Source organism: Emys orbicularis, chromosome 9 (genome assembly GCF_028017835.1).
Source record: "Emys orbicularis isolate rEmyOrb1 chromosome 9, rEmyOrb1.hap1, whole genome shotgun sequence".
In the NCBI taxonomy this organism is placed as follows: domain Eukaryota; kingdom Metazoa; phylum Chordata; order Testudines; family Emydidae; genus Emys; species Emys orbicularis.
In genome coordinates this window covers 68,763,830-68,776,837 of record NC_088691.1, presented here as the reverse complement: position 1 = coordinate 68,776,837, position 13,008 = coordinate 68,763,830, and the positions used below count along the sequence as shown (strand labels likewise).

At 39.3% G+C, this 13,008-nt stretch overlaps 1 protein-coding gene across 1 annotated transcript in view; it reads left to right on the top strand.

Moving 5' to 3' along the window:
- Window positions 1-13,008, top strand: part of FARSB (phenylalanyl-tRNA synthetase subunit beta) — a 57,114-nt gene that overhangs the window by 1,947 nt on the left and 42,159 nt on the right. The window contains exons 3-10 of the mRNA XM_065411368.1: window positions 773-927; window positions 1,773-1,845; window positions 2,423-2,538; window positions 3,071-3,221; window positions 5,381-5,489; window positions 9,157-9,227; window positions 11,202-11,263; window positions 11,352-11,403. Of these exons, the coding sequence (XP_065267440.1) occupies window positions 773-927; window positions 1,773-1,845; window positions 2,423-2,538; window positions 3,071-3,221; window positions 5,381-5,489; window positions 9,157-9,227; window positions 11,202-11,263; window positions 11,352-11,403 (789 nt within the window). The remainder of the gene's footprint in view (window positions 1-772; window positions 928-1,772; window positions 1,846-2,422; window positions 2,539-3,070; window positions 3,222-5,380; window positions 5,490-9,156; window positions 9,228-11,201; window positions 11,264-11,351; window positions 11,404-13,008) is intronic.

The following is a 13,008-nucleotide window of genomic DNA, read 5'->3' as shown; positions in this document are numbered from 1 at the left end:
AAAACAGCCTTCTCTCTGAACATCATAAGTAGTGTATAAGACACTACTGTTCTGCTGTATGGACCAAGAACTTCCAATGTTGGTAGCTCTGTGTTGCAAATACTTTACAAACTCTACTTTGGATTTATTTTTTTTATGCAAGGTTGTACAACTTCCACAAAAACTTAGTGTTTTGGGCATTTTATATAGTGACTGAAAAGTAGTGGTTGAGGTCTTGATCCTGCATCAGAATTTTCTAGTATTGGCACCCACATCTTTGCAGAGTCAAACTGAATCTGATATTGTGTTGGTGTTTTTTTTAATTTCTGGTTTAGTCTGAAGTGATTGTTAATCTTCTAATCAGATCATTTATATGTATTCAAAGGTTCTTTTCTTGTATGCTCTATTTCAGAATAGACTTCAGACATTACTGATGGGATACTGATTTACAGCCAAAATGGAAGAAATAATAAGGCCTAGTTCTGTACTGGGGTCTACTAGCCTAGCCACTTGTGCCTGGGCTAGTCTTTGTTTCCAATAATAAACAAATATTCCTTTGGGTTATTGTATTAAGACTTCTGAATCTGAGAGGTAGTACAATTAAGTACTTCAATTTGTACAGTTTCTGATGCTTTTAGCACCCATTTCACATATAAACCCACATTATGCCCTTTAAACCACATTTGTTAATGAATACTATTTATTTTTTTACATTTAAAATTATGCTATTTTCTAAGCACCTTCAATGCTCATTTATGCCATTATTAGTGACTCAGTTTTCGTTTAATTGTAGACGTCTGAGAAGGACATAATAAGCAAAGAACAAGGTGATGGAAAGGCAGAGGGTGCATCAGATATCATTCTCTATAAAATCGATGTTCCTGCTAACCGATATGATCTTCTTTGTCTGGAAGGATTGGTCCGAGGGCTTCAGGTCTTTAAAGAAAGGTACTCTAGCACTGTGAGGTTTTTATATTTCAGTATTTGATTAGACTAAACTCATACATTGCTTATTAACGTTAAGCAGCTGATTAATAAAAGTGCTATTTGCTTGGCCTGTGAGGGATCTCTGATCTATAACTTCACTGTAATTGCCAAAATGTTTTCTACACTCCAGCAAATTTTGTTCAGGGAGGCTCACAGCAGTACTCTTTCACAGAGTAGAAGGCAACTGTGTGTGATATGCATAGTCTGAGAATGACAGTGATGATTCCTTCTCCTAATTTCCTAAAGGAGGTCTTTAAGATTGTTGTTATTATTTATTTATTTATTTATTTGTTGATATTGTTATTGAAATAATATATAATGTTATCAAAATTTTCTCTTTTCTCAATTCTCGATTTCTCTGAAATTTTCTGTGTAAGTAATTACCATTAACATTAATGATTGATCTGGTTAGACAACCTGGGATTGATCCTGCAAGGTGCTAAGTGCCCTCACCTCTGCTTGAAGATAGTGGAAGTTGAGGGTGCTCAGGATCGAATTCCCTGTGACAGAACCAGTTTTCTACAGGTGTGTTCTTGTTTTCTTTAAGTCTGAGTTTTTTTTAGGAATCTTTGACTGCAGTGGAGTTGTCTTTTTGAGCATATATATTTCATAGTACACTATACTTAAGTTAGTAGGAAACTTTACATATATGTTAACAGTTTTTACAGAATTTTAAATACTAATAAAATTGATAACATTTTCACCATAAAGCGCATTGACACTTTTCTAATGTTTCCTCCTTGTGCTCTTTTTGGAAGAATGTTTCACCCTCAGTTGTAAACTTTTTATTTCCATTTTTGTTTTAGGATAAAGGCCCCTAGATACAAAAGGATTATGCCAGCGAATAGTGACGTTCAAAGGCTGATTATTACTGAAGAGGTGAAATTATTTGCTGATTCTTTGTCCGTATCTTGAAAGCTTCATCACCATCAAACATACTCTGTAATAACTGAGTATCCGAGGGGAGCCGTGTTAATCTGGATCTGTAAAAAGCAACAAAGAGTCCTGTGGCACCTTATAGACTAACAGATGTATTGGAGCATAAGCTTTCGTGGGTGAATACTCTCTTCATCAGATGCATGGCGGGCCGGGCCAGTTTGTTTACCTGCCGCGTCGGCAGGTTCGGCCGATCGCGGCTCCCACTGGCCGCGGTTCGCCGCTCCAGGCCAATGGGGGCTGTGGGAAGCCGCGGCCAACACATCCCTCGGCCCGTGCCGCTTCCCGTAGCCCCCATTGGCCTGGAGCGGCGAACCGCGGCCAGTGGGAGCCGCGATTGGCCAAACCTGCCGATGCGGCAGGTAAACAAACTGGCCCAGCCCGCCATCTTTATAAGCAAGTGTTAAGCACTTCAAAAAGTTCAAGATGCACATTGTTTCAATGTCAGAATTTAATTTTATAAATTCTGCATATATGAAATTTTTATCATTTGTAACTGTACCGCTCTTATAAATTGTAGACTGCCCAAGTTCGTCCTCATGCTGTAGCTGCGGTCCTTCGTAACATAACTTTTTCCAAGGATCGCTATGATAGTTTCATTGACCTACAAGAAAAACTACATCAGAACATCTGCAGGTTAGTTTTTAAATCCAGTGAGAATAAAGCATATGGTACATCACCATTTAGGTTGGCTTAATATTTTTTTATTGTGAAATATTTAATTTTATTCTTGATGTGGACTGCTGTTCACTTTTCCAAAGAGATGTTATGTTTACACTCATGCTTAGATAAATATTTTTCAGCAGTGCTCTTTGACATTCTTCATTTGTCTTGCTTGATACTAGCAATTCTCAATGCATTTCGCCATAAGGGGGTGACATCTGCTAGATAAGTAGTGGAAGAAGCCTCTTGGGTAAACTCTCTGCCACAGTCCCATTAGATTTACATTTGACTGTTGTGTGTGTTGTTACAAAGCCAATGTACCATGCATACTGGAGTCAGAATGCTACTACCTCTATGTGCTTCCACACTTGTAAAAATTGCTATTCTGCTTCAACAATTAGCTATGTGCATGTTTGAGACTGTACTGCCTCAGAGGACATGACCTCAAATGAACTCCAAATACCTATAGAAAAGTCATTGTTGTTTTGCCTTGTTTCCTTTGTAGGAAAAGAGCGTTAGTAGCGATTGGTACCCATGACCTGGACACAATCTCTGGTCCATTTACTTATACAGCTAGACCTCCTTCAGAAATTAGATTCAAGCCCCTGAATCAGTCCAAGGAGTATACTGCTTCTGAAATTATGGATCTATATAGGGTAGGTGTCCTTTCCAAACTCTTCACATGCAGTGCTGAAATCTCAATTTCTAGAGGGATTGCAAGATTTGGGATTGGCACCTCTGCAGATCTTGCCAATAGTGGTGGTAATTTTATGTTGTGGCCAACTCTCCACTAGGAACTGGAACTAGACCACAAGTTCATTTTATGCAGAGCACCAAACAGACATATGAAAAGGTAACTTTTGTTTACTGCTGATGTGAGATCACAGTCTAATGTACACAGAGCTAAATGTGAAATGGTGTACTAGCTAAAAGGCTCCATACCCAGTTATCTCAGTCCTGGAGATGGTTGTATGAAATATGACAAATATTTGATTTGAAGGATTATAACTGGTGTATTCAGCTGCCTTTTTTTTAGTTCCGCCTTAATATGCTCCATTTGTTTTCATGGAACAAAATAGAGGTCCTCCAGTTGTCACAAAAATACCTTAAAATTCCTATGTGTGCTCACCAAAATATAGTGAACAAAGTATCAGCCTCATATGTTGGTGGAACTGGTTTTAAACTTTGTTGGGATAGAAATTGTAATAAAAATACAATGAGGGTGTTTGTTTTTTTTAATTCAGTGTGATGAATTCTTATCACTAATAGAACATATCTGGATTTTACCTTTTTAAAAAACAAACCCTGAGAATAGTACATCTTTTTACTGTTGTGATGTATAATACAGCGTGATTGACTGATAGGCTAAATTATTTCAATCATTCTCCATTTGACTCCTTACAGTTGTTTTGAATTGAGCAACTTACGTTTCTTTCATATTTATTTGACATTACTCACCTAATTTCTGCAACTAGCTCTTAGGGTGAAATCCGGCCCCATTGAAGTCAATGGGAGTTTTGCAATTGAATCTAATGGAGCGAGCATTTCACCATTGGTCTTTGAATTGTTCATGAGCATTTGGTTGTATTTGATATTCAAAATTGTGCTGTGCTGTTCAGTTTTTATTACCCATATAAATCACATGGTATTGTTTTTTGGATAAACATAACTCTTGGAATCAGGCTTCTGATGCAAATAGTCACATTTATCAACACAAAGATTGCTTTCCATGAACATCTTGCCTTAATGCTCATGGTTCTGGAACATCCCATGAATATTCTAGGAATGAGCTTACTGACAGGAAACTGAACACATGAAGGGTGAACGCACAGCTGAAACAAATGCAGTTTTTTGGGGTTTTTTTTTTATTTGATCATGTATTTGCAGAAGATGTTGAAATATTCGCCTGGCTGTAGCAGGAGAGGGTGGCTATTTAAAGTGCTCAAGCTTAACAAGATGCCATTCTTGGCTCCCCTCCACAATTAAAAGAACCCCATGTGTGGGTCGATGATTAGTAGAAAGAAGTCATATCAAGTCTGTTTTTAAATAGTAACTTTTCTAATATGGAAGTGTTCAAAGTGTTGTCCTTTCTATAAAGCACCATGGGACACACAAGCTTTTCATAGCAAGTAAAGAGAGCCCCAATATGCTCTATCTAAACTGATGTGACAGGACACTGAAGGAGAGAACAAGCAAGGAGGAATAGAGAGGCTAGAAGGAATACACAGAAGAAAACTGCATTGTCTAGTAGAATATGTTTCATGTTCTGGCAACAGATGTTTATATTTAAAATAAAACACCCCCCCCCCCACCCTCCATATCATGGCTCTTTTAACATGAAATCATTTGGATCAGATGCTGGAGAGCATTTCAGTGTAAACCCATCAGTACTAAGAGACTAGAATATTTTCTTTTCTTTATTATTCTGCAGCTAACTTTTGCCACCTTTAAGACCAATTGCTGTAAAGCTGGGACACAGTTACTTTAGCATGCTTAGTGCTCTGTGCTTAGGACAAGAAATGGAAGTTCCTTTACGATGAACAATCATAGTGTTTGGCTTGAGTAAGATAGTGTGGCTGTGATCCTCCTACTCCTAGATTAAGAAGTAATATTTTGAAGTTAGTGTTAAAATGAGAAAATTATTTCTTGGCTTTCTTGCTTTTTTAAACAACTTTCTGTAGTGAAGTAATATCTGTGAGCCTAATCCTTTACTCAGGCAAAACTCCTGTTAATGCTACAGTTGAGGGATTATGTCATATGGTGATGGTTCGTGATTAAGATAATGTGAAATTCAACCTGTGCTTTATTTCTCCAGACTGACAGCCAACTTAAGCATTATTTACACATAATTGAAAACAAACCACTTTATCCAGTTATCTACGATAGCAACGGTGTCGTTCTTTCAATGCCACCAATCATCAATGGTAAGATTACATATTATTATTTTGTCACTATTATTTTTCTGATGGTGTAGCCAACAAACTTTTGAGTATATGTGGGTTGTTTCATTTTTCTTAAAATGGTGTCACGATTTTTTCATTTATTCTTCACTATAAATGCCATGTATGTTTCTGGTACCCTTGCCACTGGAAACTAAATGATGGACTTCTTTGGTGGGACTTTCATGAGCAACTATGAGATAAGCATAACAGGTACAGGCTTATTACTCATTGGTCATTTGGCTGAAGAGTTTTGTTCGAGGTGAATCTATAACTGGTAGAATTTGTATCTCTCGTATTGTAGGTAATAGGGGATGCTGATCCATTTGCCTGGGCGTGAATCCAGTGTAATTATCAGCACCGTGAATCAATTACTGTGAGAGCATTTGGTATACAAAAAATGAGTTCAGAAGGCTTTGATTAAATAAATAAATTTTGGGGGCTGGAATTTTTGTTGGCATGGTTTCTAACAAAGTGTTTCCTCTGAATATGAGAGGGACTCATGGATGATTTGGGGAAGGCATTTCTGGTGACTAGTGAAGTAGATCAATGATACTGGCAAGAATATTTCCTTAGACAAAAGTAGATATGTAGTTTCATTATGCCCATAATAAGAGTTTAGACCAAGAGTCAGTAACTCTTATGTAATCAGGATCTGACACTCAACAGTGACTGATCTGATGGCCAATGACATTCTCACTTTGGATGTGTTTCTCTAGTCATCCCTACAAATCTTAAACAGCTGACCTGAATCTTAAGAGGCAGTGTACTTTTATCTATCTCTGATGTTTGACAGCTGTTCCAAATTTGAATGTGTTGTCAGCCACAGTCTCTGATCCTTTTGGAAATGTTCTTGATTAGGCTCATTGCAGCTACAGATTATTCTAGCTCTAAACATTTCAGCTGCTTGCGTTTTAATAATTCAAAAGGCTGAATTAAATTTCATATATCTTGGCGTGTTTTAAGGCAGTGGTTCTCAAAGCCGGTCCGCCGCTTGTTCAGGGAAAGTCCCTGGCGGGCCGGGCCGGTTTGTTTACCTGCCGCATCCGCAGTTTCGGCCGATCGTGGCTCCCACTGGTCGCGGTTCACTGCTCCAGGCCAATGGGGGCTGCGGGAAGCGGCGCGGGCCGAGGGATGTGCTGGCCACCACTTCCTGCAGCCCCCATTGGCCTGGAGCGGCGAACCGCGGCCAGTGGAAGCCGCGATCGGCGGAACCTGCGGATGCGGCAGGTAAACAAACCAGCCCGGCCTGCCAGGGGCTTTCCCTGAACAAGCGGCGGACTGGCTTTGAGAACACTGTTTTAAGGGATGATGTTTCAGAGATGTTTCAAGGTTAAAGTTGATGCACCTTATAGTTCTTGAAATGCAAACATATGAATGCTCATTTTAGATTATTGTGGGAACATTAACTAGAGCTGGTCAGGAATTTTCCAACTAAACATTTTTTTGTTGGAAAATGTTGAAACAGAACTTTTTGCAAGTACATACCAGTTTCAACAAAACTTTTGTAAGAGAGGTTTCTCAGACCAAGGATGAATGGATGTGACTGGTGCTGAGGGGCAGAGAAAACAGAATAGCCAGTAGCCTGGTGGTTAGGGTACTCACCTGGGATGTGGGAGAAGCAGGTTCAAATTCCTGCTCTGTTATCCCAGGTGAGTGCCCTAGCAACTGGCTGTTGTAGGGTGGATTTCTCTCTGGTTTATCACAAAAAAAATTCAAAAGGTTTCAGGTTTATCCTGATATGGAATGGGAACATTTTTGAAATCTCAAAACTTTTTGTGGGATGGGAAAATTGTTTCCCACCCAGGTCTGATTGCAACGTGATATTATATTTGCCTTGAACTGATCCTAGAACAATTGAGTGTATTCAGTGTGCAGGGGGTATGACGGAGGCAATTTGGTAAAGGGATCACAAGATACACTGGTGTGTAACTCCTCAATCCTCCTCACTTCTTAACATGACCTCATTGTGAGGAATGGGGCCACACACACGACTTATAACTAACCATGGGACATCAGTTTTTCTGGAGTTTTGGTGCTGTTCCTGTAGTATTCACAAATAAAATTCATAGCCTTTCTGGGGAGAAATTGTGTGCTTTGGCCATGGCACTCTCTGCATTGTGGAAGCTTCAAATCCTTTATATCAGTCTGAGAGAGCTCCAAAATTTTACTTGCTCTTTTTTAGCTTTTGTGCTGCAAGTTGGGATCCTTCAAACAGTGAATTGGCCAAAAACAACAACAAACCCCCCTCAAAACCCCAGTAACCAATTCTTTCTTCTTGAAGCCTGTCTTGTCAGTGTTGTTCTGCTATCCATGTTATACAGCTCTCATTACCATTTTTACATATTTCTCCTCTCACCAGAGGTAGGTCAGTGCTATTCTCCACTCCTTCCCCCGAAGGGGAACTTAGACACAGACTTGACCAAGGTTACACAGGAAGTCTATAACAGAACAAGGAATTGAACCCAGGTTTTCCAAGTCCCAGGCTAGTGTTCTAACCAGTGGGCTATCCTTTCTCTCCACATGAGGCAGATAAATAAATATTGACCAATGTCTTTGGTTTAGATATGGGCTGTTTGTTTTCTCTCTCTTACTTTAAAGCAGGGAAGACTCTGTGTATCCCAATGTGCTTCCCATTAGGCTTTACCTAGGGCATGTCGAGAAAAAGCCCTCAGTTCTTCAGAGTAGTGACTTAGACCTTGCCTACACTTGTGGCGGCATGTTGGGTATGTGAAGCTACAAACCCCGGTGAAAGACCAGCTGCGTAGCTACACGTGGCAGTAAAAGGCTCCAGCAAGGCGGGGGAAAGGCTGTGGCAGCAGGTCGCTGCTGAGCCTTTCACCGCTGCCTCCTCACTGCCAGAGTTTTCCTCTGCTGCCAAAGTCTTTCACTGCAGCAGGGAAAGGCTCCAGCGGGGGAACTCTACACTGCTAAAAATAGCAGTGTACATGTGGGAAGCAGTGCTTGGTGTGTAGAGAACCATGAAGGGTCTATACGCTAGGGTTCAAGCTTGTCTCTGCTTGGTTCAGCCAAGCAATGCCTTACTGTCTACACTGCTCTTTACATCCATGTTAGCTGCGTGTGCAATTTCTGTACTCTACACGTCTCCACAAGTATAGACCTATCCTTAGGCTATTTGTCAATCTGAGTGATGTTTTAAAAATGTTCAGTCTCTTTATTCAGGGGTGCTTTCCTAACCCTGCAGCCTAATAAGCCACAATCATGATGTTGGCACTTGCTAGAGCAAGGAGAGCAAACCACATCCTCTGAGAGTGCAATGCTAGTTATGACCACGAGGTGGGCATTGTTTTGCTATTTTGCCTTCCCTGACTGGAGGCTGATATTGCCTTCATAGCACCCACAGACCCATGCAACCTCCCAGAAATGGGTTTCCCAAGTTCACTTTGGACCCCAATTTTCCACACAAGACAGTGTATCACTGCTATTATGCCTTCACTCTTGCCTCTTGATTTATGAGAGGAGACTCAAATTTTCTATTTAAGAGCTGTTGGTGCAGCAGGAAAAGTGATTTTCTGGCCAATGGAAGACAACAGCAATGTCACCGGATTATGAATAAGGTGAATCAATATGTGATGTTCTAAGAACTATGCTAACATCTTTTAATATGTGTGCGTGTATTTTTTTATTGTAGGAGACCATACAAAAATAAGCCTAAATACCAGAAATGTGTTTGTTGAATGCACAGCCACTGATATTACAAAGGTAAATGAAGCTTTACTGTCTTTGATATGCTGTCATATATGGTGTACATGTAGCTGTTTTCTTCTGGGGTAACAGGACCATCGTGCAAACAAATACTGTAGATTGGCATATGTTATACATTTTGGAGCAGGAAAAGTTGATGGGCCATTTGGGGAGTGTGTTAACCAGCTTCTCCTCATGCTTCATTTTTATTACTGCTCTGGGGATAACTTACATTTTTAAAACTGTTTCTAGTTCCATTTGTTCAGGGCCAGGCATATTTGTTCCTGCACGGATACTGAGTGTTCAATTTGAGAGTAATTCAGATTAAATACTCTTTCTTGTTGATAGTTGTTCTGTGTTTGAACAGCTCTGAAAAGTGAAAAATACCTTGATTATTATATATTAGCAGAGTTCTCTTTACAAAGAATCATTTTCCCCTTGACCTCTTAGCAATAAAACTTCTTGGGGATGCCTTTCTTCTTGATAATTCTATTCTAATTTGTTTAAAGAGAGAGAGAGAGCCATATGAAATTAAAGACCAAGTTTCCAAACATGAGTACACTTCTTAGTTAGGGGTACAGTTCTCACTGTGTCAACCCAAAGGCAGCCTTTCCCCACCAATTTTGGTAATTGCAAGTCCAAGCAACTTTTCTGGATGCACATTCACTCCTTTGAGAATTTTGGCAGAGTCTAACTTATGCTTTGTTAAAGCAAGAACACTTTTAAAATTAATCCATATACTGCAAGGGTTAAAATAGATTTTTGTGTGTTGGGAGGGCATTCTCAAGGCTGATAAATATAATTAACACATTGAGGGAGGCCTCATTTTTGGAAGATAGAATTAAGGAAGCTAATGAATCATCAGGTTGAAAACAGTGTGTTTGTGCTAAATAAGATAAGTGCATAGGTCAGCAGGCTAAGAAGACAGAATGTCTGAGCCAACTAAGACGAGGGAGAAGACCCATGGAACTATTTACTATGAACTAGATGACAAGGACAAAATAAGTTAGAAATGTGAAGATGAGGTAAAGAGGAAGTCGAACCATGGACAGTGCATGCTGCAAAGTAACCAAGCCAAGACAAAAACGTGTGATGCAATGTATAATAAATACAATGAGATGTGTAATGTATATAAAGGGAGAGGGTTTCTGTGCAACTTTGGAGCTGTGATGTATCCTGCATCCATCACCCCCTGCATTTGAGTCTGATCAACTCAGTCTAGCATTGCTGTATGACAAATAAAATTACCTGAGTGACAAAGTCTAGAATCGAACTGAGTTCTTGGGAAGTTGAGTGGAAAGAGGTCTTGGAGGGAATCCCAACAATAAACACCTTTATTGTGCTTTTTTTACTTCTTTACAACTTATGAACATTAAAATGGATGTTGTTCAGTATGTGTAAAGAAAATGTCTGCCTTAGGCTAGATAGGTATTTTGATGTCTCACAGAAACTGATTTGAATCTTATGACTCATTTGTTACACTAACTTCTCAAAATATCCTCCTCAAAAAACAGATTTTACAGTTTAAGTTGTTCTGATCCTGTTTTTTTACAGATAATGCACAGTCCTAGAGCTTATAAACTCTTTCTTCTTTTAACTTCACTGGGACTACTCATTAGAGTAAGTCTTTGCAAGATCCAGACCCATATTGTAATAATGGCTCTCATGTCTTTGGGAGCTGAAATTAGCTAAAATCTGAGTCTACTTCAGTGCCATCCAAAGCCTTCCATTTTTCATGTCTTTGAAGGGACTTCTTTGTTACAGAAGCCAAACATTTTTTTTCTTTTAATTGAATGTGACCCATGAGATGTAAAGCTGTATTTTGCATTCTAGATTTCCATTTTTTTGTTAAAGGAATAAACAGAGCAGTGTTCACTCTATTATAAGTTAAACATCTGAAGCATGACAAAGAAACTATGATATTTTGCGTCATTTAAAATAAATAGCAGAACCCATAGATTTTAATGTGGTTGTATTTCTTTATTCTTGTAGGCAAAAATTGTCCTCGATATCTTAGTCACGATGTTTAGTGAATATTGTGAGAAGCAATTCACGTGAGTAGTATAATCCTTTACTGTCAATGAGATCAGATTTGTTGGTCAAATCCCACATTTTACACACTTTGACTTTCCCCCCCCTCAGTGTTGAAGCAGCAGAAGTAACTTATCATAATGGAAAAACCTGCATCTATCCAGTAAGTATTCTAAAGATGACGGGGGGGAAATGGATTTCTATACCCATGAGGGTTTGGTAAAAGAGAGTGACACAGTCCTCATTTCCTGCAATCCCACTAGCCTTTTCCCTGTAAACATTCCATTTCTGTCAAAGCTAAAAATGTAGGACTGCTAAAGTAGTCTGATATCCCAAAAGAAGGGGAAGGTTTGAAATGGTTTGAGGTCACTGCTGTAGCTTAGAACCCATTTGAAATATATTATGCCTGATCCAGTAGTAAGTATAGCTACAATCAAGGCATGTAATCTAGGTCAAAAGCCCATAGAACTTGTTTTTTCCTGTAATCATTGCTTAGCTTGAAGTTTCCCCCCACAGCTGTCACCCACTATAAACTGATGGGCAATTGATATCATCCTCGGCTTAACTTTTTTGATTTATCAGATCTGGAAAGTTTTTGATGCCTTTCAGTTAAATAACTTTAATGTTGCTTTTTTGGTCCTTTGCTCTTGAAAGCTCCAATCATACAAGGAACTGCCCATGGGCAGATGCCCACCCATGGATGTCTCTGCAGGATTAGGGTGATAGCTAGTGCTTTTTTTTGCTTTGTTTAAAAATAAGCAGAATGGAAATGATCCCACGTTTTTCCTGAAAGCAGCTGTGGACAACTGGGGATCTAGTTAGGCTTAGCATAGATATCAAGCAAGTGAAATTTGGTTAATTGAGTTGAGAAGTGACTTTTATTTAGATTCAGACTTCTTATAGTGCTATATTGGTATCTTTTGTTTTGATGATGTCATTTTGACTCAGTGCAGTAAATGAACGGGGGTGGGGGGGAGGAGAACCCCCCCCCCAATCTCTCCCCTTCAAATTAAAGATCCAGTATCTACATCCCTGGGTCAGACTTCCAGCAAAATGGAGAAAGCCAGACATCATTCCAGATATTTCTAAAGCAGAACAAAAACCTTTAACCCCCAAAGTTTCCAGGCCTTTATACAGCAAAAAAAGAACTAACTCACCTTTTCCCTCTTGAGGCTACTGTTTAGGAGGGTTTGTTTTGTATTTAAACAATTTTACTAACAACTTTATCACAGGGTCTTGTTTTATTTTTTGGTTTGTGTGTGTGTTTTCCTGCTGTTTTCTGTGGCTGCAAGAGCTGCATTGAGTTTTACAGAAGCCTATGCCTGATCTGATTTATACATCTGGTAAAACAAGGAAGAGAGAATTCTGTCATCTCTTTGCTCTGCTCAAGGTGTCAGGAATTGCTACCTTCTTGGCAGTTTGATTTGCCCTACTCCCAGAAGCAGAATTCCAAAGTCAGTTCCAGGAACCTGAGCTCCCATGCATGACCATTAATTGTGTCAGTGCTTTGTTTTTGGTATTCTCTTTGTCAAATGTTCACTTGAAGACATTTCAAGGTGCCTATAAACTTGTATCTTAACTAAAAGTAACTTTATTCTAGCATATCAGGTTGTTGTTTGTTTAAAGTATATTACGGTTATTCTAAAATATTATGCCCAACCCCGCATTACAGACTTCTCTTCTGTGGCTGTCAGTGCTGTCAGAAGAAGTTGGATTAGAAAGATGTCACAGCTGGATCTTAGTAGACACAAATGTAACTTTCTGCGTA